The sequence below is a fragment of the Chlamydotis macqueenii genome, chromosome 1 (assembly GCF_036417535.1).
Source record: "Chlamydotis macqueenii isolate bChlMac1 chromosome 1, bChlMac1.mat, whole genome shotgun sequence".
In the NCBI taxonomy this organism is placed as follows: Eukaryota; Metazoa; Chordata; class Aves; order Otidiformes; family Otididae; genus Chlamydotis; species Chlamydotis macqueenii.
In genome coordinates, this window is record NC_141556.1 from 121,598,438 (window position 1) to 121,626,274 (window position 27,837).

Genomic DNA, 27,837 nt, shown 5'->3' on the forward strand with positions numbered 1-27,837 from the left:
CTTTATTGTGTTTGTCAGAGTTGGTAATGCTGCTGGAATGGTGGTCAGGCACAGAGTGCACGTTGTTCTCAGACGAGGCCACGGTGAACACCTTTGGGAAAGAACATGTCATTATCATCTTGAATCACAACTTTGAAATCGACTTCTTGTGTGGCTGGACTATGACAGAGCGCTTCGGAGTGCTAGGGGTATGTGGAGCCATGGGCTTTCCCTTTACCTGGAGGACTATAGGTCTATTTAAACCCATGCAAACACAGTTTCTTTGCATTTGAGTTTCCAGGTATAACTCCATCACCTCTTTGTCATCTTAACTTTAATGTCTTTGATCTCATTGTACAAATCAGCAAATGACATTTTTTGATTGTTATTTTTGTTTTTCTCCAAGAGTTCCAAAGTTCTTGCTAAAAGAGAGCTACTATATGTGCCCTTAATTGGCTGGACGTGGTACTTCCTTGAGATTGTTTTCTGCAAAAGGAAATGGGAAGAAGACAGAGATACAGTTATTGAAGGATTAAAACGTTTGTCTGATTATCCTGAATATATGTGGGTAAGTGTCAAATTCCTCCTCTAGAACTGACTGATAGAAGTCAAATGGTGTCGGAGATACTCATGTGGTACTGTAGCTGTTGATGCTCCCTACTTTCTTCAAGTGTTGTCAAGGAAAACTTGTGCTCTGTTTTGCGAAGTCTTTTGGGATATGCTGGTAAGATGTTGCTCTGTTTGCCCTTTAGTAAGGGAGGTCATTTGGGAACCAGTTCAGAAGCTTGCAGAGATGATTAGAAGCTTGACAATAATTTATAAATCAGGCTTGTGTAATACTTGTTAATGTTTTCTGAACTTATGTAAACCTAACAGCCCATATTTCACTACTAAATCTATATAACCTTAAGCTATATTTTCTAAGGTAGACTGAAAAGACACAAACAAAAAAATATTTTCTGGAGAAGTGAGTGAATTTGGGTGGAGGGGGGATGCACAGACCATGGACTTTGATATGAAGTTCTTGTTAGTATGTTCATTGATCTGTGAAATTACAGGTTTCCCAGAAAGTCTCTTTGAGAACATATGGCAAGCTTACACCTGCTTTTGCAGTCACGCTTTTCCTTTTTATTTTGACATTACTTGAAGTCAAGGGTGAAACATCTATGCTGTATTCTGTGCGATGTTGTTAGATTTCACTGCAGCACCACACTGGAATAATCAACCTATTAACCTTCTTTTAGCTTTGAGTGCAAACATTTTGATAAATTTACTGGTCTGCTTTTATAGCAGTGCATGTAATGTACAGTTATTTGGCTCATAAAATATGTTAAGAGGCTTTTTGTGCACTTCAAGCAATTTTTCAATATTATCCAGTACAGCTTGTTAAAATGAATAGTGACATAGTAAGCCTTAATTAGTACATTGTGAATGCGCCATTTGTGTTTTTCTATCATTACAAAGATGTAAAAAGTAAGAATCTGAAGAAGGTATTTTAAACTACTTAATTGCTTGAATATATGGATATGAACTGCATTTAATATATCCTTCTGATTAGTGTTGGAAAAAGAAAAAAGAAAAAAGCTCTACCAATTTAAAAATTTCAAGACTGTACTTCAGTTGAATCCATTTTAACGATTCTACAGTTGAGAACCAAGGACTAGTCTCTAGGGAGAACAACTAGAAAATATAAATGCAAAATGTAGTTAGCATTGATTATTTAAATCAAGAATTCCTGCTTGGTAATTTAAATCATGATTAAAATTTACTTGAGTAAATCCATTTCCTAATTTTTGTGCATTCCAAATGCCACAATTAGGGCTGTCTGCACAACCTTCCGTCTTGAGGTCTTTCTCATACGTGCAGTGCGGTGCCATCTGTACCTCGCTTGCACACTTGGTCCAGAAGGATCACTGTGCTGTCGAGTAGAAGAGAATGAGAATTTGGTATAGAGGAAAGAGCTTGCATTTCAAACTGGGGCTGAAATTGCAGTGTTACACTCTGCACCTTGTGCTGTCCTCGCCACTTGGTGGTGATGGTTGGTCAGGTTTTCATCATGAACATGCCCTCAAGGGCCAAATGAAGATTGCAGGAGCAGCTTCCTTCTCTCACTGCTTTCTGGCAGGTCTAACACTCATTGCTATGGCTTTGCGGTTCTAACATTCATTTAACTTACCTTTTGTGGTTCACATTATGTGGATATGCTACAGAGAAAAAGTCAAGCAACCACAGTACTGACAAATAGCAGATGTATAGTGATGCACTTGGCAAGTCTTCCTTTTGAATTGCAACGTTACAGACCGCTGTAACTGCTGTGAGACAGTAGTAGCAACCTTCCCTTCTCCCCCTCCGTTGCCTGCCAGGGATGCAGAGGTTTGTCTGTTTGAATGCAGCAGTTTTCTAGTGCTGGCCCAATGAGAATGATGTCCACCTTTCAAAAACGCCAGGGATAAACAGAAATTCACCCTAGGGCCCTCAGAAGGGTTTTGTTTGTCTGCTCTTGGCATTGCATCGCTTCTGGTCTCTCTCTCAACTAGAGCAGAGGCAATACAGAGGCTGGAGAACGATGGTTCAATGTTTTGTGCTGCTTGAAGTCAGTATGGGAGGACTTAAGTCTTTAATAGTTACTTAGAATACCACAGTTAGATTGGTCCTTTAGAAGATGAACAAGGTAGAGTTTTTAGGGAAAGACACCATTTTTTATGAACACAACTGATAAAAATGCAGGGGAAAAAAAAAAGTCAGAACAGCTTTCAGACAAACAAGTCTGTCTTCACATGAGTAATTCTGATTGTACAGTACAAATTTTAAATGAGGTAGCTAGTGATTAATAAATGTGTTTTTTCCTAAAGGGGTTGTGTGCTGATGTTTGGATTGCATTTTCAGTCCATCACCAGCCAGGCAAAGCCTTCAGAGATTTTTCTTTTTTTAAGCAAATATTTCAGGTATAACCATTAGACTTTTTGTCACCTTAAATTTGGTACCAGCGTTATTGAAATGAAATGTGATTGTAAATGAGTTGCGAGGTGCTGCTTATGCCTGATACTTGATGATCAAATGAGACAACTGAAGCGTGTGTGCATGCCTGGATGTACCACATCCATGGTATCTCTCACACAAATGACCTTATCTTACAGGAATTTTCAGTATTCTGCTTGGTTTCTTTTTGATCTCAAGATGTCCTTGTTTTTGCCTTTTGTCTTGTTGTACTAGTTTCTCCTGTACTGTGAAGGAACTCGTTTTACAGAGACCAAGCACCGTATCAGTATGGAGGTAGCAGAATCCAAGGGGCTGCCTAAACTGAAATACCACCTGTTGCCCAGAACCAAAGGTTTTACCACTGCTGTCCAGTGTCTCAGGGGAACAGGTACTGGCAAGCTGCTACTTTTTGTTTGCATTAGTTGTAATGTGTTGTTTAGTATACTCTGTGTAGCGCAGTGTAGTATACTCTGTTACGTTCATTACAATTAGTGAGTTGGCAGTAATAAGCGTTTAGCATGTCAGCCGTTAATTTGTGCCATGTAACTGTCAGATACCAGTCTTTAAAAATAATAAACCTTTTATGTATGTTGTTGTTGCTTAGTTCATCAAGTCTCTTGTGTTTTGATAACACACATCCTACATAGGTGGGAATATCAGGTGGCTGATACAGATAAATGCAATGTGTAAACACAACGTGGTGAAGGACTCAGCTGCCTGACATCATTAATGCAAAGCTTCCACAAGGCCCTGTTGCTGTCTAATGCAATGTGGTTGCTAGAATTGCTGATATAACAGCTATATTTTCTTTTTTGTAACAGTTTCAGCAGTGTATGATGTAACACTAAATTTCAGAGGAAACAAGAACCCTTCTCTATTAGGAATTCTTTATGGAAAGAAATATGAAGCAGATATGTGTGTAAGGTGAGCATATAATGATGGAGGTGAGCCCTAAGATGCATGCTTTGGCACGTTTAAATGTATTCAGATTTTACAAGGTAATGTCCTTTGCTGTAGTCCCTGTTTCCTTGTCCTTCAGGCTTCTCTGGAGGCTACAAAGACGTTCCCATTTCCCCTCTGCTTTAGTTCGCTTTCATATGTGAGATCCCATGCTATCACCCAGCAAGTCAGAGAGCACTGGGCAGACTTCTTAGGCCTGGGTATGACCACATTGTCATTACAGGATTTCCCCAAGTTTTGTGCAAGAGGGCACTAGTCCACGTTTTTCCTTTCTCTGCTGGGAACAGAAAACCAACTGTTCTGCACCCTTTCCAGTCCCCTGCGAGCATATGCACAGTATAAATACCTTGTCCAACATGAGTAGTCCCTTGTAGTAAATGGTGTAAAGCTTCTTACTGTGCCCCTTTCTCTCCTTCTCTCACATGGTTTGATTAGCAGATTAGAAGTTAAATAATGCTGAAATTCAGACATTGTATGAATGAGTTGGTACATTACTCACATTCCTCATTACTCTTTTGCCTGTAGACTAAGGCTAACACCTAACTCCATGTAGCACGTACATACGTGCATGCACAAACACAAATGCTTTCTATTTCTTGCTTTCTCCTTGTTGCCTTCTGCTTTAAAGGCTTCCTTGTGGTCATAAAACCTACCAACCTTTCCCTATTGAATTTCTTCTCTTCCCTTTTACGTTTGGACCTGGCAAACAACCTGGTTGTTCTTTCCCCAGTTATTTTGACAATTCACTTCTGCTTCTCTGGGGACTTCATCCACACTTTGGAAAACATTGCTACATTCTGGTGATGAAGTTGATGTTTGTTTGGTTTTGGTTTGGTTTTTTTTTTTGTTTGGTTGGTTGTTTTTGTTTGTTTGGTTGTTTGTTTGGTTGGGTTTTTTGTTTGGTTTTGAAAGGAAGAGAAAAAAGCCTCGTTATTTCCCACTCGCAACTTTCCTCTCTGGCCTTGGGTTTGTGCGTTGTAGATGCAAGGCACTGGCTCTATACGTTGTCCTTCTAATGAAAGCAGGTGTGAAAGCAGGAGTGTCTTGCTAGAGCCTCCAATGGTGAAAGACTTTGTAGGGATCATACTGATAATCAATTGTGTTGAGGTATAGCAGGAACAGTTTTGTGGAAGAAATGCTATCCCACGGGAGGCAGAGTGGGGCAGCCCTAATGGAGAAGGGAAGGACACGTGGTTCCAGTTCTGTGCTTATATAGCACAACTTCCACAACATTTTAGTCTTTCAGTTGGAAAGAAGCCTGTGGAGGTAGTGGGGAGAGAGATGAGGTCACTCATTTGCAAGGGGTTTCATTTTGACTATTTACGCTTGCCAGACATGTTCCTGATGAGGAAAGTGAGCACACGACAAACCGGCTAGCAAAAGAGCTCGTCAGGCTGTTGCCACTTGTAATTGCATACTGATGTATAGATACATGTAGCATGTCTAGCTAGCTGGAGCTGGGGTACACATGCATGAGGGTACTTATAATTATGTATTGAAGAGCAGCTGCACTTAGTTAAATATCTTATCGGTTGCTAATGGAGATACAGGTTGGTTTTATTTATTCGTTGGTAGTGGGAGGAGAGAAGAGAAATGCAGTATTCAGTAGTAATTAGAAGAGGTTTGCATTCATCAAATTCTGTTGAGGATGATGTGGCCAGGTAAAATTACTAATTGTACCCTGTTAAAGAAACTAATGACTATATTCAGATAATTTTCATTTAAAATATGTTTGTGGATTGAGTCAACATTCTCAAGATGCTTTTCTACACTTCAGGTTTTTTCTCTGTTTTGGAAAGGAAGCTATGAGAATAAGGAAACTATTTTTACAGTCTTTTTGCTGAAAATTGAACGTGTCCTTAATGTGCCAGCAGACTTAGTTTAGCTCAGAGAGAGGAAGCACATACGCTCTTGCTCTTGGTTCATGCATATGCAGTTACCTGTGCAGAGGTAAGAAGCTTAGCTCTCTGCAGAGGATCCAGTCCTTCTCCTGACTGGCTCCAGAGAAAATAATCAGATAAATGACCAAATGTTATTGCTGTGAATACCCTCTAGTGGTGACAGCAATACAGCGACAACTTTACCAGAGAGCTTTCAGCAAATGACTTTTTCCTGAGCTTTATTGAGCGTTATTTTTATTAATTGAGCAGCTCTTCCTTTTAGAGCTAATGAAAGTAAATACATAAAACCTGGTCTTCAATTTGCTTATGGGATGTAGAAATTATTACAAGTGCATTAGAATATATTCCCTCTGCTGCTGCAGACTCAAAGGCTTTAGTTTATACTGCGGAAATACATTCCTCCGTTGAACAGCAGCAAATTAGTTGTATCTGAGGTCACTGTCTAGAGCCCTCCCAGAGGTCACCTTTCTGTTCTTACTGCCCTGCTGTAAGGGGGGCCCAATACAGTCCAAGTATTGCCAAAATATGTTCAAGCTGAGGGTAATGTGTGTGCTTGCCCTCTACAAACAGCGCAATTTATTTCTGAATTGATCCAGGACTGAGATATGTGCCACTGAGAAAGGAGAATATACGTTTATGAGTGTGTTAGTGGCCTATCTCAGAAACTAAAAGAATGCAGGAAAATGTTTGGCTCTTTACCACTAGAAAGGGGCTCTTAAAAGATGCCTGTTCTTGGTGAGGTCAGGTCAGTACCTGGAGCTAGGCATAGTTTTCATATGCACCCTGAACTGCGTGCCTCAATCTGTAGGGCTGGAGAGGCAAGGAGAGAGAAGTGCAGTCGCTGTAGATGATGATGTTTTCCTTAGAGTTGGTATGAAGTGAATTTTTAACCACCCCTCCCATTCCTTCAAAAATGAGATTTTCACTAACAAAATGTAGCAAACAATTGTCTTGGGGTTTGCCACTTGCTTGTCTTTTCCCAGCTCTGGGTGCCTCAGTCTGAGCTCACTGGGAATCAACCATTGGTGCTTCTGGTGAAGGAAAAACAGTGTTTGAACGGGATATGCTTGTTTTACTAATCTGCTCTGAAATTGGTAGGAGCTTGTGCAGTTTCTTTTGTCTTAGGAATCTGAGTTTTAGGTGGAGAATCAGGTGTTATTTAAGTCACAGTTCATCTCTGCCATCAGTGACAGTATTACCTGTAGCTTATTCCCTTCATTCAATGGAAGATCTTCCCTAGTAGAGGTCAGAAGTCAAATACCTGGATTTTCCCTTATTTTTTTTTTTCTTTTTAAATCTCTCTACTAAACTAGGAGATTTCCTCTGGAAGATATCCCTCAAGATGAAAAGGAAGCTGCAAACTGGCTTCATAAGCTTTACCAGGAAAAGGTAAACAGCTTTGCTTTCTTTTTGCTCTTTTGGGACTTTCACAGGGGTAGTTAGTTTATTAAAGCACTGAGTAATTCACACTATTCCACTGGATGGAGAGAAGATATGGGAATATTATGTATAATTTGGCAGCCATTCCTCAAACTGCTGAAGGAGCAGTACAGAAGAGCCCCTTGACCGCAGAGGGCTGGCTAGTGGGTAGGTCTCAAATTGCCAGGAAGCACAATGGGATTCAGAGATATGCCTGAGTTGCAGAAGACTAATAGAAATCCACCATCTTTTTATATTCTTCACCTCTTGGGTCTCTCTCATACATTTCTAAAAGCTCCATATTCCCCATGGGTGTTTTTAGGCACTCAAGAAGAATGATAACTGTACATCAGGGACAGCTGGTCCCGGCACTTAGCTGCAATTGTCCTTTGCTTTCATGTTTCTTCCACTGTCACTTTCCTTCTGCCTCCTGGTAATACCTCTGCAGTGGTGTGTGACGTGGTACAGATATTCCCTGGGATCTGCTGCCAGGGACTGATGTAGCACATGGCCAGCGTGCCTTCAAACAGCTCAAAGCTTTTCCTCGTGTGCTTTCTATTTTTTTACCTCAGGTGGTTAATTTCTTGACCACAGATTTAACAGTTCTGTGGGGAGGAGGAGAGAACTGTAATTAATGTTGCCCAGCCGTAATTGGTGGATTTTTGAACTTGAAATGTGTATCTTGATTTTTGTGTTGCTTATCTTTATGGGAAAACAGAGTAGCACAGAAACTTTAACTATCTTGGACTTTCTTCTGCTATGATGACCTGTGCTGCAGCACTTCCAAGCTTACACTTAGTCTTTAGGTAGGCAGCAGATTGTTATCAGTCTCATTTTGTTCATTTTAAGGTAATTTGTTTGAATACCTAAGCTCTAATTCAATTAAGAGGGGAAAAAATATCTTACAAAGAGCAGTAGCTATCATCATCTTCTCCCCCCTCCTCCCAGTAGCAGGTGTATCAAACTAGCTTGTGGGTCAGTTAGTGTACTACAGGATTGGAGAGCTTTAAAAAAACAAAACAACAAACCCAACAGAAAACTAGGATCCTTGAATCCCACCTCCTGCTATCAGGGACATGGCATCATGCAATTCCCTTGTGAAAAGGCTCTTAGATGCAAGAATTCCTTCGGACGTTGCCAGGCTGGAGGAGCAGACATTGAGGTGTATGTTACAGGAGTGGTCTTTCCCTGCTTGGCTCCTGTTTTGTAAATGCAGAGCAAAGCAGATGCAGCACAGAGCATTCACTCTGCTTGGCATCATTCCCTGGGCAGAATGCTCTGCTTTGCTTGCAGATGGAGAGCTTGGTGTTCCTTGCTGGTGCTGGCTGTACCTCTGTTCAACTTTTTGAGATGTGGGTATTTTATATATTGATCCTATGGTGGCAGCAATATGTTATAACTGAAATCGTTAAAGTGCTCTTCCCGCCCAGAAGGTATTGTCCTCAAAAGGCTGTGTTACTTTCAAGGAACGCTTTATACTTCTCAGCCCTTTATGAAGGAAGCGAAAAGAAAAAAAGCTGGTGGGGGGGCGTGGAAATAGCCAGACTTGAGCCATCCTTGGTAATGGCTTGGAAACCTTACAGAACATACTTACAAACTGAGGGAAGACTGTGGGCATGGTGCTCCTTTGAGTGATGTGTTCCATGATTGCGTCTCTCTGCAGCCTCAGCTCAGGATGCGACTGCTCTGTTGAAGTCTGGGGGTTATGGCTGAGCCTGTGCTTTGCCTTCCTCTTCTGGCTGTGTACACAGCATTTTTCTGCTGTGCTTTGCTAAATCATGGTGACCTTTCTGGAAGTAAAAACAGGAAGAAAAAGCATCCGGCAAAGAGGCAGGTAGTGTCTGATTTTGCCTCTGACCTGATGCTGCCCTAAATTCCTAAGCAATTAAGAGAAGTGATGAAGGTATTTGGTAGTGGAGAGGCTGATATGGTTTCAGTTTCTGATGGTGGCCAAAATTGCCTTTCTGATGGTGGCTAATACGGTAGCCTCAGCGGTCAACAGAAATGCCCAGATAAATGACAGCAGATGTAAATGCATGGTGTGTATTCTTGATGGGTGTTTACCACAGATACTGTCCTTGATGTCGTCCTGGAGTGACCAGTCTTGGATTGCTTGGTGCAAACATTATGAAGACGTTTTCTTTCATCTTCTCTTTCCCCCAGGATGCTTTGCAAGAGATGTATAATCAGGAAGGCATATTTCCTGGCCAGCAATTTAAACCTCCTAGGAGGCCATGGACTCTCCTAAACTTTCTTTTTTGGGCCACAATTCTCCTCTCTCCTCTCTTCACATTTGGCTTTGGAGTTTTTGCAAGTGGATCACCTCTCCTCATCCTTGCATTCCTGGGACTTGTTGGAGCAGGTAATAAAAGCAGAGATGAGGCTAAGCCCAGAGTAACATGTAACAGGATCCGTTACCTCCAATAAAATCTACGTATTAATTAATGAGTGGCACTTCCAGAAGCGTGCTTGGAGCTCAGTCTGTAGTCTTTACAGTGTATGTAGCATTTTTATTTTTTCAAAAGCTTTAATCCAGGTGCATTTGCCTTCATATCTTGGGCAATACCCATAGCAATCAATAGCAAGTGAGTCTTGTAGCCCATTATTATGGTGCCTGAAGGAGAAAATACTTTTACTGCACACACTTGTCTGTGAATTAAAAAAAAAACCCACACAAAACAAACAAACAAAAAACAGAACCCCCAACACCCACCCAAAGAAAGAATTCTAACCAAAAAACAACCCACCAAAACAAAAAAAAAAACCTCACCAAACAAAAAAAAATCAAACCACAAAAAGCAAATGGAGGGCAGGGGCTATGCTTCCGTGTGGATACCACCTGTCCCGTTAGTCAACACAGAAGCATTAATTAATTTTTTAAATCTGGATTGTCCTCCTCTTTTAGCAACATCTGACCCATGATCCATGTGCAGCCTCATACAGCTCACTGTTGGTCTGTAGTCACTACTGTCTTCAGGATTGGGTTAACTCTTGTTGGTTTTGCTTGTGTAACTTCCTAATGTAACTTCTTAAATCCTTGAACTGGTTTTAATATGCCTCCTGTTTCTCTGTTATATTTTAAAGCTTCCTTTGGAGTTCGTAGACTGATAGGAGTGACTGAAATAGAAAAAGGCTCCAGCTATGGCAACCAAGAATTCAAGAAAAAGGAGTAACTGACAGCTGCAGTTCAGCACGTATAGCCAGACTATTGTATCGGATTAACTTCAGTTAAAAACCAACAACAAACACTTAGAAACTATCTTTTTCTTAATAACTGATGACTAATATTAATGAATAAAACTTGAGCCAAGAATGAAGAAGCTGGAGGCATCAGCTGAAGAGGAGACGCATCAACTTTCTGCCTGTTTAAGGATTACTGTAGTCAAACTATGGGAGAAAATCTGGGGTGGGGTGGAAGAAGAAACAAATTTTTCTTGCTTCGTTGGGGGACTTGGGGGTGGGGGGAGAAAAGAGGGCATTGGCCATGGCCACGTGCATCTTCAGATGACTGAATACACTGGTTTCTGTCAAGAGCACCACACTCACTTTTACAACAGGAGCCATTGAATGTTTCCTCTTGCTAAAGCCAATGTAATGTTTGTTAATTTCCAACTTTTTTTTATTAACGAGCCAGGAAAGAACAACCCTTCTTAAATTAATTGACAGATGTTCATTGGGTTAGAGTCATTTTGGAAAGGCTGTGTTGTCACGGCTACAGATGAAATCCTATTTGTATGTTACACTGATACTTTTTATTTTCAGGCAATGTTTTAAAACTTCTGTAATGCGAGAGAACAGATAGTGGAGTTTGAAAGCAGTGTGTTACTGATGAGCACATACCATAGAACAGATCCACTAGTATTAAAACAGTATAAAATTATCATATCTCCTGCTCACTGCTCAAGGCTGTTTAATTTCAAAATATTGCTTCAGTCTTGAGTGTTGTTTGCCCTGTTTCCCATCACACAGGTATGATAATCTTGAATCTGTTTGGGCTTGTTTTGTTTTCTGAATTAATGCTGACTGTAGAATTTGGAGTTGTGCAAAGAAGGAAATTTATTCAATTGTCCTGACGTTTTCTCCTTTTATTTCTGTCCATGTCTCTCATCACTGAAGTCCAGTTCAGCCAACCTCTCTCAGTAAACTGAGAGGCAGCAGCAGAAACCAGCACCGTAGATTTCAAAATGTCTTCTTTTACAGGAATTTCAAAAGGAGAGGTCTGTAGCAATCAGTTTGCAAATACTGGCATCTCTTGAACTTTTAATGAGAGTTTTGTCATTGATTCAGAGGGCGCCAGGATCTTACCCTGTGTGCTGTAATGGTAGGGTGTGCTGCACTTTCTACTTGGTTGTGCTTTAGGTGTTATTCTGACGTGTATTGCAAGGTGAGCTCTGCTGTTAAGCATTAGAAAGAGTATGGGGTGTCTTCAGGGATTTTAAATATCTTTAGTTTTGCTTGTTGACCTTTGGGGTTTTTTTCCATGGAAGATCAGAATCATGGCTGTACCCGTCTCTTTTTCTTTCTTTCTTTCTTTTTTCTTTTTTATAAGCGCACATTCTGAGGTTTTTGTAGATTGCTGCTGTATGCGTAGCTGGAGAATTATTTGCAAACAGATGGGAACTACCTGTATGTTCAAGTCTGAAGGCCACAATCTGCATTTGGCTGCGCTCAGAAGTTGGTGAAATGGGTTGCAGATCTACAGCTGAGGGCAGAAGCTGACCCTTGGGGTCTGTATTTTTAACCCAGCTGCCACTAGAATATTTATCTCACTTTTGTCAAGAGCAGATCTTATCAAAGCACTGGTCTTTTTTTTTCATCCTTGCTTTAGTAACCAAGATAAGGGAGTAATAATTTACCTTCTTTTCGTATTTACTCTTAACTGTTGGAATGTAACCTCTTCTCCCACAGGTTCTTCTGTTTTCAAACACTGGAAGAGCAATTTTGTAACTTAGAAAAATATTTTGCTTTGGGTCATTAATCACTCTTCTGTCATGCACTTGATTTTTTTTTTTTATCTGTGGTCTTTTCAACAAGAGGATTTGAAGGATGATCTATGTTGTCTGTCTCCTGTCAAACTCATCCTCACGGAACCATTGTACCCGTAGCCCCAGCATTAGTATGTCACCTTTGTCCCCTCAATAAATCTTGCCGAAGATAGGGGATGCAAAACTGTTGTTAGTGTTAGTGGAATTTGGAATATGCTTTGGGAATTGAGGAGAATATAGCCTAGCCCTTACTCTGGTTTTCCTTGCTGGATGTTTTTGTACTCTGTCTTTAAATATGGTTAGCTTTCCAAATGATGATAAAACTCTCTGACTTTTCCCTTTTTTTTTAAACTGGAGGACTAAAAGCAGCGGGCTTTTCTTTCTTTTCTTTTCTTTTCTTCTTTTTTTCTTCTTAAGTAATTCAGCAATGGATACAAGTCTTGCTTCTTAGAAAGATGTTACAAATGCTGTATACTTGCTTTCTGAAGATGATGTTGAGTATCTATAAATTGTACTGGCTTCGTAGAGTGAGGCTTGCAAAGCAGGCTGACCCTTGACTATATTTTATACTTATATTTTGAGCAGTATATTAATGGGCATGACAAGAATTTCACAAATTAACTCCCTTCTCAATGTTGAGAAGAGGGGAGATGCTTAAAGGAGAAGGGAATTAATAGCCTTTCTCTTTACGGGATCCTTTCCTCCTCTTAGTGCATGTAACTCCCTATTAGGAATCATGGGATTAGTGCATGTACATCAAGGGGAGAATAATCAACATTTCATATTTTCTTATCATAACTTATTGGTCATGCTTTCTTTTGGAAAATAGAAATAACACATAATCAGTTACTTAAATTTTGCTCTTCTAAACAGACATATCAGTAACCATTTGGAAAACTGAAATATACAGCAATGCACAAAGTGGTACAAAACCAACACAAATCTCTTAATTTTGAATTTTATCCCCTCAAAAAGGGGTTTTTTTTACACACACGCACGCACACGTACACAGAGTATGTATAAATTTAAATGACTGGAAATAGCTGAAGGTAATGTCACTAATGGAGATTAGCAGGTGGCTTGGATTGGAAAAGTGAGCATAGATTTTATATCTTATTTTCTTCTGGTTTAATAGAACATAGCTTGTATATTTGACTACCAAGCCCTTTAAGAGCAATAATAAACAAAAATATGTCATGTTTTTCGTCTTTTGCTTTTCAACCATGCTAGGTTTAATAAACTTAAAGCTATAGGAGCATTTTCTCTCTCCATCCTTCAGAACTTCCACTTATTGCTTGATTGTTTAGACTAAAAACCATGTTCTCCAGTATGGACTTGCAAGCTGACAGCCATGAAGTTCAGCATTGATTCCGAATATGAATGGTTCTCAGACTCATATGGACAGATGCTATGGTCTTGGCCTTGGCAGTGCTTGTCATTGTCATGAAGAACAATGGTGTTGCTCTCAAAGTGGGATTTGCAGTTCCAAGGTAGCATCATGTTGACCTACCTCTTAAGAGCCTGGTGGGAGAGCTTGGGGACTGCTGGCATTGTGTCATCTCTCCCTTAGGAAGCACAAAAAGCTGATGCTGAAAAAGGACCAGATAACTGGTATGCAGAGGTCTTGGCTGGGTAGAGATTACAGTTCTGTGTTGCTCATTATGGGCTGAATGTGCTCTTGCAATTGACTTTTTGTTGCTGAACAAAGTATCTGTCTCCGGCACAAAGAGTATGGGCAACATTCCTTTGTTCTGCTTTAACTTATCTTGAAGGGCTCTACACTTAATTGCTGACCAATGAATATGACTACTACCTTTGTCCTGATTGCCTACTATTCACAGAAAAAGTGAGTGTGTCTGCTCACTTCCACTTGTCTGCATCTACTGATGTCTGTATATTTGCTTCCCTGTATTTTCTGCAGATGGTTCGGTTACAGCCTCTTAGCTGGAACTTGGACCTTTCCAGTTCAACCAGTCCTATACAAACTGTCTCACACAGCTGGGCTCTTGTCTGCCTGCATTTTGGCACTGGTTGACATGCTCAGTAGGTCTGAAGTGACGCAGTCGTGCTTAAGTTGTGTTAAGCAATAATGCAACTTTGCTGCTTCAGAGCAAAACTTTTATTAGGGAAGAGAAGTCCTTCCCAGGCCTGTTCGTGTAGGCCATCACTGCCTGGTAACACGTCCCTCTGGCTTTGATGAAACCCACAGAAGGGGGTTGGGACGAGGTCGTCACTAACAGTTGGAGTAATGAGCAAGCGGGGGCCACTGTACATCTGATAATTGCTAAAGGTACAGTTTCTGTCTGGGACTACACCAAAATCTGATTTTGCTTAGTGTATATTTAGATTAAAGAATTGTGGGGTTGGAGGCTTTTAGTAAGGCTGAGTTCACACTTCGCAGAGTGTTTCAGATTGAAGACAGATTTTAAATAGTCACATATTTTGCCTCTTAGAGAAGTATGTGTTTAAGAATTCTTAAGGCCGAGATTGGACAGACCCAAGGGTGTTTCATTGAGATGCTGGAGGCCAATGCAGATAAAATTGAAAAATCCATTCCTAGATTTCCTTTGAAAATCATGTGCAGCACTGGAGCTCACAGCATCTCCTGAATGTCCGTGCATTTACGTCACTTGGTGTGAAATTCCTGGTTCACAGCAGACAATTACTACACGCTCTGGTTTATGCCTGTGGAAAGAAGCTCGTCCCTGTAATGGTACTGCTGAATTTGTACTTTGACCCAGTTTGTCACAGCCACTCCTTTCCATATTTCTGAACTTTTTGATCCATAATGGGCTGCTCCAGAGCTGCCAGCGCTGAGTGAAGCCAGGATCCGAAGCAGGTAACTGTTGTGCTGAGAGCTGCAAGGTGCATCGCTGAGGGGAGGAGGAACACCGCAAGGTGCATCACTGGAAGGAGGAGGAGCATTGACAGGTGCGGCCAGTTTCTTGCCCTGAGAAAATGGAGCCATTGCTGAGAGCTTTGCAAACCAGAGATAAGTGCATATGTGGGCAGGCACGCTCTGACTGTAATACAAATGTGAAACCTCCCTGTGATAACTTAAAAGGTAACTCTTGCCATGTGACTGGGGTCAGAATTTGTCTTGAAGGGCTTCTCTCCTTGTTACAGATGGAAACTCTCACTCTGCAACGCTTACCCCTCTTTATCTTGAAGACTAATTTATCTGATTGACTTAGCAATCTCTCCATCAAGATCCTTGCAGATTGTTGGCTGTGTTTTTTTTTTTCAATGTGCTATGGTTTTGAGGAAAAACTTTGTGGAAGTCAGTCTTACTGGGTCTGCACCATGTTTGGTAGCTACCAGAAAATGTCACGAAAATATTTCACACTTTGGAACTGGGGACAGTGGATTGGTATATGTAAGCCAAACATGTGTTTCTCTTACCCTTGGCCTCTCCAGGTTTATGGAAAGCTGCCTCTATTTCTCAAAAGGTTATACCCATAGTTTTAAGGCACTCTTCAGTTTTTGAAACTCAGAGGAAAGTTAATTTGTGCACTTCTACTTTTGAGAGTAGTTGAGTGTTGCTGATTGTCTCTTTCTAAAAAGCTTTACATTAGCAGAAGCAGCATTTTATCTTTTCAAGAGGAAATGTATTTTTAAAACAGACACTTTAGCAGAAACTGGAATATAATAGTACTTATAAAATCTAAATTGGAAGTATTTTTTAGTATGGGGGCTACCACTACCAATTTTCAGTCTTAGACAAGGTTGGTTTGTTGTTTTTTTTTTTTAATTTTAGCCAGGATGTATTTTGAAGGAAAACATGCAGATTTAGTCACACTAAAATCTAATTTGCGAAGGGAGGAAGAGTGGGCAGCAGCGGCTAATTTGGAATAAATTCATTCTTTCCTAAGGCATGAACTGGTTCTGTATACCTCCTTTATTACGTGCATGTGCATCTGTGCAGAGAACCAAGCTGTGCCCCTTCGTGTTGTTTTGCTTCAGCTTTGTCAGAGCTGTACCTTGCGACAACCGAATGCCACTTGCCTGAACACCGGGCAGCCACTGTCAGCTGGCGTGTCGCTCACTCCTGAAGATCACCAGCAAGTACTGTAGCTTTAATGAAAACCTTCTCTCTGAGAAAACTCACCGTCCTTAACCTGATTGATTTGTTACAAACTTGTCATTTGGAGGGAAGTGTAAGTACCAGATGCTCATTATTAGCCAAATCTAACGAGTAATAAAACTGTATACAGGGTACGCGTTGACTGTGCATGTGTATATATTTTTGTACATTTTTACAGTTATTTCCTACACTTGATTTTATGACGTTCAGAAGAGATGCGTCTGAATCTGGTTAAAAACCAAAAAGCTATTAAGAAAACCCAACCCTGTCACCTACTGTAGTTTCTACTAAGAACTGTGCCCAAACAAATACGCAGATTTACAGTGCTATGCAAATATGACTTTGTAAGTTGTCTCTTAAATTTTGCTGAAGTAGTTCACGCTGATTTTACTGGGCTTTCAGAAAAAGATTAACACAAAAGACTCATCTTGTAAAATAAAATAGCTTTGGCTGTCTGAAAGTACTGTATATTAGAATCTCATTCGCGCTTTCAGTTGCTTGTTTTTACTCTACGTGATTTTGTACGTAATATGCTGGCATAGAAGGTTTGTAAATTGTGCTTGAATGAAGAAGGGTGACTGCCCAGCACCTGTGTTTTTCCGATGTTACTGAGTAAGTAGCCGATAATGTAACTGGGAGATCTGCATCCCTTTCCTGTTGCCACTCTGGTTTTTGTAACTAAACATGCACTAAGGACTGTTTTCTTTTTGCTTCGGTTGGCTTTATTTCCATTTATACCTTGTGGTCTCAGTCCTGCAAACTCATCCATGTGTGGGCCATATGTCTGCAGCAATAATCTGGGTGGATCGTTACGTGGGGGCTCGGAATAAGGAACAAGCTTAACCCTACAGCCATTCCCTGCACTAAACCGGTCATTGAGAACCATGGAGGGACGGTGCGTTACTGTAGCATTCATAGAAGCCGTATAAAAAGTTGTGCATGGTTTCTCCAAATGACCAGGATGGGGGGAGAGAGATGTTCCCTTCATGAAGAATCCTCCAAAGTAAACCCAAAGCTGTATGATCTAGTAAGTTCAGACTCCGGCAGTTTAAGCTGGCTGGACAGATAGATGCTGTAGATTAAACCAATTTTTCAAATCTGCCATCTTTTAAGTTTCTATTTTTCACTGGCAGATTAAGACCTTCCCCCTTCCTCAGCTGTATGCCAACATCATACATTCCCACCTGACAGCAAACCAAGACCCACTGGAAGATCAGTTGGCATTTTTGCTCCCTTCCCCATAGTTTTATCAGAAGGGTGCCCAACAGAAGCAGATCTCTCCAATTTCTACCTCTGGTGTATCCCTGGCCTGTCTCTGTACCTGCTTGGTCCCTTAAGACATCAGCTCTTTAGGATATTTGTGCCTGAAACAAATGACAGGTGTGTGATAACATCATGTTCCTCTGTCATCTTTTTGCTATGGACTGTGCAAGCACTGAGTTCTTGGTTTCTCCTCTAGGTTTTCCCTTCCCAGATCCTTTGCTCCTTTGAATATTCCAGGTTGTGCTGAGCTGCCTTAATAGGACAGATCAGTTGCACTGTCACTGAACCTTTTTTTGTAGAGGGGATCGTCTCTGATTCTAAGAGTACGCAAGCAGAAACTTCTTTTTTGTTACTTTTCTAGTTTGCACAAATACAGATTTTCTTACCCCTGTGCCTGTATTGAATCTCTTCAGATACATAATTCATTTTTAAAGGCTGATGATTTTGATCTGGAATTTTTAATGTTCTGTTCCAGGACTATTTTTTTCAGCTTTACAGTGAAAAATACGGGTTGAAGTTTTTATCAGTAGAGAGTAATAAAGAATTCAGTTAATTAAGATGGTATGATCCTTAGTACATGCATGCAAAAGCCAAGCCATGAAAAGCAAAGCCCCAGCTGATGGCAGAGCTCTGTTCCTTAACGTCTGTTGGCTTTCTGTGTGCTACAGAAGAGACCTCACTGTTGTTAATTCTTCTCCTCAGGGGTATCTGTCTTCCCTTGTTGCGTATCCATCTGCCCCTGTTCCTGAGCTGCTTTCTTTTGTTGAACCAGCCGCTGTCAGAGATCACAACTACACGTACCGGAGAAGCAGACGCAGATGGGCAGTGGGGTGTATGGACAAGGGCAGGTTAGTGGGGCTGCATGTCACCACAGTGCTTGATGGGCAGCACTGTGTAAGGTAGCTGTGGAAATGGAAAAGAAAACTCTTACTTGAATGAAAGCACAGGGGATGTTGTTCAGTGGTTGGCTTCTGCATTAAGCAGTCCACGCCACAGTGATCTTCAGGTTCTGGGAGCTTTTGACCCATCCTGTCTTTAAATTGCAAACACAGTAGGAAGTTGACTGCGGTGATGGTGGCAGTTTCTGGGTGTACCTTTTCTAGATTCCTTAATCTCACTCATTCCACCCTTTTTCTTCCAATACAGCATTAGCATATTTGGGAAAACAGGCTGGAATTCCGTAAAAGCAGTGCTTCAACACCAGATACAACCAGCTGCTGCATTGGGAGCGAGTTCATGTTTCAGATGTGCTGTGCTCCTGACTGCAGTTACATTGGACAGACGGCTTTCTAGGGGGCGGAACAGGTGAATGCATTTTCTACATACTTCTAAAACTGGAATCTCGTCCTGAGAGTCTTGACAGGCTGAGTGCATCTATGAAACAAAACTATATCAGAGTCCAGTACTCTTTTAGATACCCCACATGTGGAGGGTGTCATGTTTGATATCAAAGGTACTTACTGAAGATAGTTGTTGTTACATGGGATTTCTGATTTAGCAGTGTGATACAAATTATGCTGAAAACACACCATGATACAAATGTACACTCAGCAAAATACAGCAATTGCAGTACACACTTCAGGCACGATGCCAGCGTGATCTCCATTACCAGTCTCTGTAATACACTCACTGTCACGATGCCAGGCATCCTCAGTCACCAGTGAGGAACAGATGAGTCGAAGCCCACTCAAGCCAATTGTTCTCTTTGAAATTCTTTTGTTAGTTATTTAATTTGTATAGTCTGTGTGGGGCTGAGCTACATATTCATTCCCACTGTGCTGGTGTGCCTAACTCAGGGAGATGTTTACACTACCAGTTGATCCACTCAACTGTTGTTAGCTGTTTGTCTAAAATAAAGGCCACCCTCCAGTCCCCTTTGGGGTGAGCTAAAGTCAGCTTGCATTGCAATGGCTGTGGTCAGTCACACCTTGCGTTATTCCCTCACACCCTGCGTTATTCTCTGAGCTTCATGGGTACATCGCCCTTACCCATCTCCACTGACTCTTCTTCCCTTCTAGGGGTTTATTGGTCAGCCACAAAACCATATATGATATATCATGTGATACATGATATGATATCAATATATTGTATGATTGATAGATGTGAGGTCCTTGAATGCATCCAGAGGAGGGTAACAATGCTGGTGAAAGGGCTGGAAGGCATGTCCTCGGAGGAGCTGCTAAGGACTCTGGACTTGTCTGGTCTGGAGAGAAGGAGGCTGACGGGGGGAAGTGGAGAAGGAGGTGCTGAGCTCTTCTCCCAGGGATCCTGTGACAGGACATGTGGGAATGGTTCAAAGCTTTGCCGTGGGAGGTTTAGACTGGACCTTAGGAAGCATTTCTTTAGTGAGAGGGTGGTCAAACACTGGAACAGGCTTACCTAGAGAGGTGGTCGATGCTCCAAGCCTGTCAGTGTTTAGGAGGCATTTGGACAGTGCCCTTAACAACATGCTTTGACTTTTGGTCAGTCCTGAAGTGGTCAGGCAGTTGTACTAGATGATCACTGTAGGTGCCTTCCAGCTGAAATGTTCTGTTCTATGGATATATTTCCCCTATAATGCCAACATCAGTATGTTCCTGCTGTGATTAAGGTATGTGCTAAGGGGGCAGGATTGCGGTGGGCTACATGATGAGCCTGGTGGGGCTTGAGCTGTGCCACCTGAGGTGGCATGGCCAGAGCAGGCATTCCTGCTCACTGCTGGGAAGGCAAAGTACATTGCTTCCCAAGACATTTGCTAGAAAGTAGACTACCAAAAGCAGACACTACCTCACCATCTGTGTGGAATGTTTCTGCACAGACAGAGGCACATAATGAACAGGATATAATGGGCAGGGACTGATTGCGAATAATGTGGTAAACAGCACAGTTGACTCTGCTGACAAGTTGTTTTTCTTTTCTTTGCTATGACTTGTGATGTGAACTGTCTTTGGTTTTCATCTCACTGATATAGGGCAACATTTGCAAAAGCAGAATTCAGCAGTGGCCTAGTTGTCTTGTGACATCTCTTTTATGTACTTGTTCAATGATGACACGAGAAGCTGTGTGCTAGTAGTTGCTCCATTTATGAGGAAAATCAGCAGAAGAGAGAAACCAGGCAGGGCTTAAGAACATGTATAATTCTCCTCCCACCTTAGCTGCAATGAAGTACAAACTCCACGAGTATTTTCAGGAAAATACTATTTATTGTATGCTGCCTATTAGCTCAAAGCTCCATGTCAAAGGCAGGAAAGTGCTACATTTTCCTTTTTTTCCTCATCTTTTAACTAAGTTATAACAAAGTTATACAGTCAAGATTAGGGCTGGAAGTTGCATCTCTTAATTATAGACCTCTACATGCAGATACACTGAAGTGTGCTGTTACAGGCTGCTTCTTCCAGTCTGTGGAGAGAAAGCTCTCATGGCAGTGGTTCAGGCTCTCCTCTGGCATTCGTGTTTCCCCTGTCACACTGGGGAAGCGTGAGCCCTTTTCATGGTGGTTTCCAGAAAGGAGGACAACGATGCGCCTTATTCCATCTGGTCAAAGCTCTCCATTTTATAATCCAGCCAGGCAGGACTCATGGAGCAGAATATGGGCCCTGCAGCTTGTCTGGCCATCAAACATTTCCATTTACGTGGTGACATCTAAGATGATGAGTTTATTTGAGCTAAATCCTGTTCAGACCATTGTGTTGACTGGGGTGTGTATATTTGTCTACTTAGGGATTAGCAGCCAGAAAAATGCCCCGTGCAGGTGATACAGTTACTCTTACCTCTTTGTAGGCAAGAGAGGACAGTACATGGAGGACTGCAGATCTTCTGCACTTTGTGTCTGTACAGTGAAGCTGGTTTGCAGGTTGCAGAAGTGGGGTCCACTGTGCCACAGAGCTGAGCCGCTCTCCTGAGGCTTCCTGGGGGAAAATCCTTCCCATGGCAGTTACTCCTCTCTGCACTCAGCCTCTGCAGCTGCCATGTTCAAGCAAATGAGGACAACTTGTTTTAGGCACCAGTGGGCTTTCTTCCAGCTGTGAGATGTTACTTAAAGCAACTGCACAAAAATCAGGCATAAGGAAAACGCAATCAACACCAAATGGGTGGACTAAGCTCTCCCTCTTTGTTAGGTCTTTTTCATTTTTTCACTGCTTTCTTCCTCCCGTGTTACACCCAGCACATAATCGTGTAATTCCCATCATTTACAACGCTTTATTCCAAATCTCTGGTATTTCAAATGTCTACATTAACTTTTTTTTTTTTTTCCAAGAAGTTTAGGGTTTTCAGTACAGAGCATTTATTGGAGTTATAATGGCAGAATCTGCCTCTTCTGCAGCACAGAAGGATGGGGAAGCATTGCTTGCTGGCTCTGCCGGGGGTTGGTTGAGAGCAAGACTCACTAATTGAACATAATAAAAGAGTTTGCCTGGCAAATCCCATATTTCTTATCTGATGAATTTAATGTTAATGGCTCACTAAAGGATGGAAAAGACCTCCTCCAAGTGCCAAATAATGATTCTGTGAAAGGGCTTTTGAATATTCTGCAGCTGTGAGGTGTGGGCAAACAACCATGTGCTGCGGAGTGGAATCCTCTACTTTTGGGGAAGGAAACTTGCTGAGACCAGGCTGTCAGATGGGAACAAACAACCAACACCCCACTACCTGCCCCGGTCCAGAACCACAGCAAGATGGGAAACCTGCAAACTTGGTATTTCCTGAGACGACGCACTCTTGCTGGCAACCGTACAAGAAGGCAGTTGGCCTCTCTAAATTAAGTACTGCACATAATGGAACATAAATTATTCCTGTTAACTCCAGTGCGATAACGTGGCTAGGGAGAACAAATTGCACTGAAGCAATATATATTTTTTCTTACTCTCAGGGGAATCTCTCAGTGAAGCAACCTTTGGAGCTAATATTAGGTCTGGGACTTTCACAGGCACTAATAGGATTAGGTACATGATTTCTTTTTCAGTCTGATGGGAGTCAAGTGTTTAATTCCCTTGGGCTTCTCTGAGATTTCAGCACGGATTCAGAAGCAGCACCCAAACCATCAGCACACCCAGATTTGCCTCTTTGGCTGTCCCCTAGGCAAGGAGAGATTTGCTAATCCAGCCAGCAGAAGGGTAAATGGTCTTTCCAAGGAAGAGCACTTGATGTGCAACCTGGGACAAAAACAGTACTCGCTCACACTCAAGATTTAAAACAAAACAAAATATCGTAACTTCATATAGTACCTCTGCAAAAACAAAATAATAGAATTGTGCTCTTTCACTCGCAAGAGGAAACCTGTTCTCATTTACCAACAACTCATTTGAGGTGACTTTCAAGCTTAGTCTGACTCAACTTCAATTTGGTGCTTAGGGTAAGGTTCATGGTGCCTTTCCATCTTCAGGCACAGCTGAAAAAGACTAACATAGGATGGTAAAAGTAGTGAACACTTGACTGCAGGACTCTGGATGTATGTAGCATCATCCATTAGAAATATTTACTACCTTATTATTTGGGGGGCAGCAGCAGTCAGAACAAGAATCGATGAGATCTCATTGTCCTTTCTCTTCTGTCAAGGATATCTTTTGTTTTACAGCTGTCTTAGTAGCTTTACTAAGAGCACCAATGTCTAATAGGATCAAACCCTGAAATAGAAATCTGTGGCTGAAAAAGCCCATGCTGCCTGGATGTCTTTGTGATCTCAAAACTTACAGTTCTGTTGTGTCTCTGGTTGCTTAGTCCTCCTTCTTCTCTGTGAAATCCCATATACACTGAAATTAAGAGGTGCCAACTGTCAGTTCAACCCTCTGTGAGAGGTATTGCTATCATCGCATGTAGGGTGTCAGGCCTTTTCTTCAAAAGTGAAGGCTAGTGGTAAATAGCAAATTTGATGGTGTTGTAAGAAAAAAATCTCCTCTTAATGAGACTCACTCCTGTGAATGCTTCAGCTACCAAACCCCACACTCTATCCCTGCTCCCGTGCGTGAACACATCTGACATCTTTACGGCTACATTCCAGTGCATGTATAAAAGCTCTCCTCCATCCAAATTCAGCATGAAGAGTTTGATTATACCTGTCATGTCACTGCAGAATGCAGTTGTACTGATCGAGAACCGGGGGGGGGCGACACAGGGGGAAGAGTGACTCTAAAGTGGAAGGTTTTTACCTGAATTTTTACTTCTGGGCTTATTGTGATGGCTTTATGGGCCTCTTCCTCAGACTTCATTATTCTTGTAGTACTTCCATTTTGCCACCCAGGGAGGACCTGCATAAGGTAAGCTTGTAAGGGAATCTCATTTCTAATTAATACTGCATTTTAATTTAATAACTAATAGCTTTTGACATGGTAATTTTGAAATGAGCTTTCCCTTGATGAATTCTGAGAAGAGTATTTAAATAATGGTGTAACTCACTTTAAGTTTCCCTCCTTCCCTTTTCCCATCAATTTTTAATTATATCCCGGACATGTGAGCTGTTCCCCAAGCTGGTGTGATGGACAAAGAGAGACCCTTGTTGCCTAGAAAATCAAATCAGAAATTTTATGGTCTAGCTCTTACCAGCTTCACCCGTACTCTAAGGAAGCTAGTCCTAAGCAGAAGGATGAATGAAGAGAAGGAACGACCCACAATTACTCTGTTATGATATGCTTGTGCAAAAACATGACCACACATCTATATTTCTAATAGCGTGTTAAGTGAAAATGAAGAGAGTCATGATTATACGTTGGAGGAAAGGGTTGTCTTTTGTCCTGTCTGTACAGTCCCCAGCTGATGGCGTACGAGTGCATGGCCTGCAGCGTATAGCTGTTGAAACAACTTAAGTAACAGTGATTGACCTCCTGAGCTGCAAGCAGGGAGCTGTGACACAGGTTAAATAAATCATGGTCTCTCTAAGTCTTCATGGCAGGTCACGGCAGGTTCCTCGTATCTGGCAATGCAGTCACCTTGCTAGCGGCGATACCAAAGCTCCTGGATTCCAGTTGTGCATGGAAACATCCTGTGGTGGTGTCTTACCTCCCCCTTTCCCAAAGTACAGACAGTGTTCAATTTTTTGTCTTTTTATGCTTCTAACTCTTTCTCTCGGGAGAGTATATCTTTCCAGATAAACAAGAAATAAGCATTTTTCTTGTAAGTTCTTCAGTCTCAAGAGGATCTCCAAAACCACCTTGGGGTGTGACTGCCCTGGGACTCTGCCTTGGACTCTTCTACTCATACTCTCGGCATAAATGGCAATGAACCTCCTCATACAAGCCTTCTCTCTCTTGAGCTATGATACTTGCTTTCAATTTTGATACAGCAATAGCTGATTATCTCATAACAGCTACTACAGCTGCACACTCGTCAGGGCTGGATAATATGAAAAAGGGGGCTGCTAAGGGAGCAGGTTCAGAGGCAGGTGATACAGAAAATGCTGGAGAGAATGCTGGATGCTATTGGTTTGAATCTTGATGCTCAAGACAAGCTAGTTAGCCGTAGTACCTCCCTACTGGCAGTTCAAGTGTTTCTCTTTTGCAGCTTGGATCCTGGATTAACACCCTGAAAATACTCCAGAGCTACAGGAACTCCTGGGGTTGGAGGGCCTTCTTTCCGTGCTGGCACCTGACCTCGCTTCTGCCTGTGCTGGAAGCATGCTGGTTGAAAAGTGACTCAGGAAGTAGATAGAAATGACCTGCTAGGGGAGATGAAAAGGAGGCAAGTATAGTGATGGCTCAGCTGCAAACATGACCAGGTTGAATTCCTCTGATCCTCAGAATTAGCTTGGAGTAAGAGCTGCCACGTTGACTTTTTCCTTTTCTTTATTTTATTCTGGGTTTGTGGTATAAGGTGAGAAAGCACAGTTGTTTGCAGTATTAGACACCTAACATTATCATCCTGATAGTGATGATCATACTTTCACACTCGAAGTTCATACTCAAAATTTCATACTTTGAACTTGTTCTTTTTTACCAAGGCGGATAAATGTACTTTTAACATACTCAGCATTTGATCTGTGAGTTCAAATGTTTTTCTCCTCACACCTGCAAGGTGAAGCTGCCTCTGATAACTCAAATGCTGCCTTTTTGTAGCACCTTTGCTGGATGAGTGGGATTTTTGTGAGCTATTCAAAGCAAGCTGTTTGGGAGAGGAGTAAAGTTTGTCTTAAGGAGTGCTAAAAGGGAGGAATTGCCAGGAAAAGAGGGTTTTTTGACTCCCAGAAGTTGAAGACTGATGTTGAAAATATTATTAAGATTATGTCGGAGAAATAGGATGCTACCGATACAGGCTAGGTAGCATCTCCCCCTCCTTGCTCCAGCTGCTCTGGCCTGGCTTGCTGGCCAGTTTTTCTGTAGACTTCTTTCTTAAATGACTTCTTTTCTCTTTTCTCTCCACTGCTTCACACTGTTATCTTTTCCTGACCCTTCTTGAAGGTCTTTGATCTCACATTTCAACCTTGTCCCTCTGCTTTGTCTTGGTGGTCACGCGGGGCTTTCAGAGCAAGGACACATGTTTCAGCAAAGCTACGATCACTTCCTCTGCATTCCCTGTATTTTCATGACTCTGGAGATGGGGGGCAGTTCACACAACACAGCATTTTCTGCCACAGAAACACAGACAGGCACCTGTGGATGGAATGAAAATGCTCTTGAACAAAGCTGGTATGGAAATGGGTTTCCCAGGCTGGTTTTGTTGCTATTAAATAAATTTCAGTCAATGATTCTTTCCCAGTGATTTGAAGTAAAAGGCCAACATTCTGATTATCATGTATAGTTAATGATTTGTGGCTGACATACTAATTTAAAAAGACAAGGTGGTTTTTAAAGTGTTCATTTTGAAAAAGAACTCACTTTAAGGCGTTGTAAAAGGATTTTCCTAAATGTCAAAATCTTAACAATTTTCTTCTATATTTCTGCAGGTGGCTGTGAATTTGTGAAATTAGTTAATTCAAAACAGAATTTCCTACGGAAAACTCATTCAGTTAAAAACAATCCACTGACTGCATGCAGAAGTATTTCATTGGTTATGACCCAGAGACGACAAAAAGTTAACCAGGCCTCCAGCATTAATTTTTACTTACTTTCATAGACAAATTCATTAATCATAGAGTGACTCCACCATATTTTTCTCTTGTAGTACAATAAGGTAAGAAGCCATTGCTAAGCCATTGCTAATAAGGTGAAAAGCCATTGTCTAATGCTATCAGTAACTCCTGGTTTCAATGTTGGGATCACCTTAAGATCTCAAAGTCTAGGGAAAGAAATGAAAGTACTTACAGTGCAGAGGAATTATTTCAATTAATTATGTAATGAGTCAAACGCATTGTGTCTCATTTTTACAGTAGTTTGATTAACAGGAATTGTCTGAAAACACATCTAAAAACAACATCTGTGGACAGGTTCGTGTCCGTGGGCCAGAGCGCTGTTCACTGACGGGCCACAAGCTGGCGGCACTGGACCACGCGGCTTGGTGCCAGTTTGGTAACTACTGAAATGGAAACATGAACTATACATCTGCTTCTATATCTGACTCTCAAGTTGTTCTTCTTTTCGGATAAGATTTCCTTCAGTACTTGTATAAAATTTAGTTGCAGTTACTAAGTAGATTTTTCAACCCCAAACAGTGTACAGAGTATATGAGAAGAGCAACTGCAGGCCATCTCACTGGAAGTCCATGACCTTCAATAGCCACGTCTCCCAAAATATTAATTACCAAATCTCTTGGAGGAAAAGGCAAGAAATCCATACAAGCAAGGACTTCTGTTCTAACCTGATAATTAGAAAAACTTCTTTAAACTTTTTCCATAGGTAGAAGTTGATGTTCAAGAAGGCGGCTTTCTATAGAAATTGCTTCTGAATTTTTCTTTCCAAACCTTGCTACTGTCCAGATAATGATAAATTTGGACATTCAAATATTCATTCTCCCTATGAAGTTTCTCTTCTGTAACTACTTTCAGATCAGACTGGATTTGAACCCTTAGTAAAATACCAGATGTGTAAGCCATCTCCTGCCATTTCATGGAAACCCCAGATCTGCCTACAGGCCACAGGCGCCGTTTTAAATACTGGTGATAATATGTCAAGGTCAGGGTATTGTTTCATTAATATCGCTGGCATAATCCTACACCAAGCCATCTCAGGAAAACCAACCCAATCAGTTAAATGACCCGTTGTTGTGAAAGAAGAAAAGTTGGGCACAGTGTCACTGGTACTAACTTTTGTGCCTACATTGAAGACCTTGGGGAAGACATCTTGAAGACCCTCCATGTAATTAAAAGTTGGCATAATGACTATCTAAATGATTTAGATATTGTACTCGGTCTGGCTGGGATGGA

At 41.5% G+C, this 27,837-nt stretch overlaps 1 protein-coding gene across 2 annotated transcripts in view; it reads left to right on the top strand.

Moving 5' to 3' along the window:
• Positions 1 to 13,420, top strand: part of AGPAT3 (1-acylglycerol-3-phosphate O-acyltransferase 3) — a 94,161-nt gene extending 80,741 nt beyond the window's left edge. For both annotated transcript variants that reach the window (XM_086766047.1, XM_086766037.1), the window contains 7 exons: positions 19 to 188; positions 386 to 547; positions 3,193 to 3,346; positions 3,780 to 3,882; positions 7,133 to 7,208; positions 9,402 to 9,600; positions 10,323 to 13,420. In XM_086766047.1, the coding sequence (XP_086622173.1) occupies positions 19 to 188; positions 386 to 547; positions 3,193 to 3,346; positions 3,780 to 3,882; positions 7,133 to 7,208; positions 9,402 to 9,600; positions 10,323 to 10,411 (953 nt within the window). In that variant the 3' untranslated portion in view covers positions 10,412 to 13,420. The remainder of the gene's footprint in view (positions 1 to 18; positions 189 to 385; positions 548 to 3,192; positions 3,347 to 3,779; positions 3,883 to 7,132; positions 7,209 to 9,401; positions 9,601 to 10,322) is intronic.
• Positions 13,421 to 27,837: the final 14,417 nt, after the last annotated feature.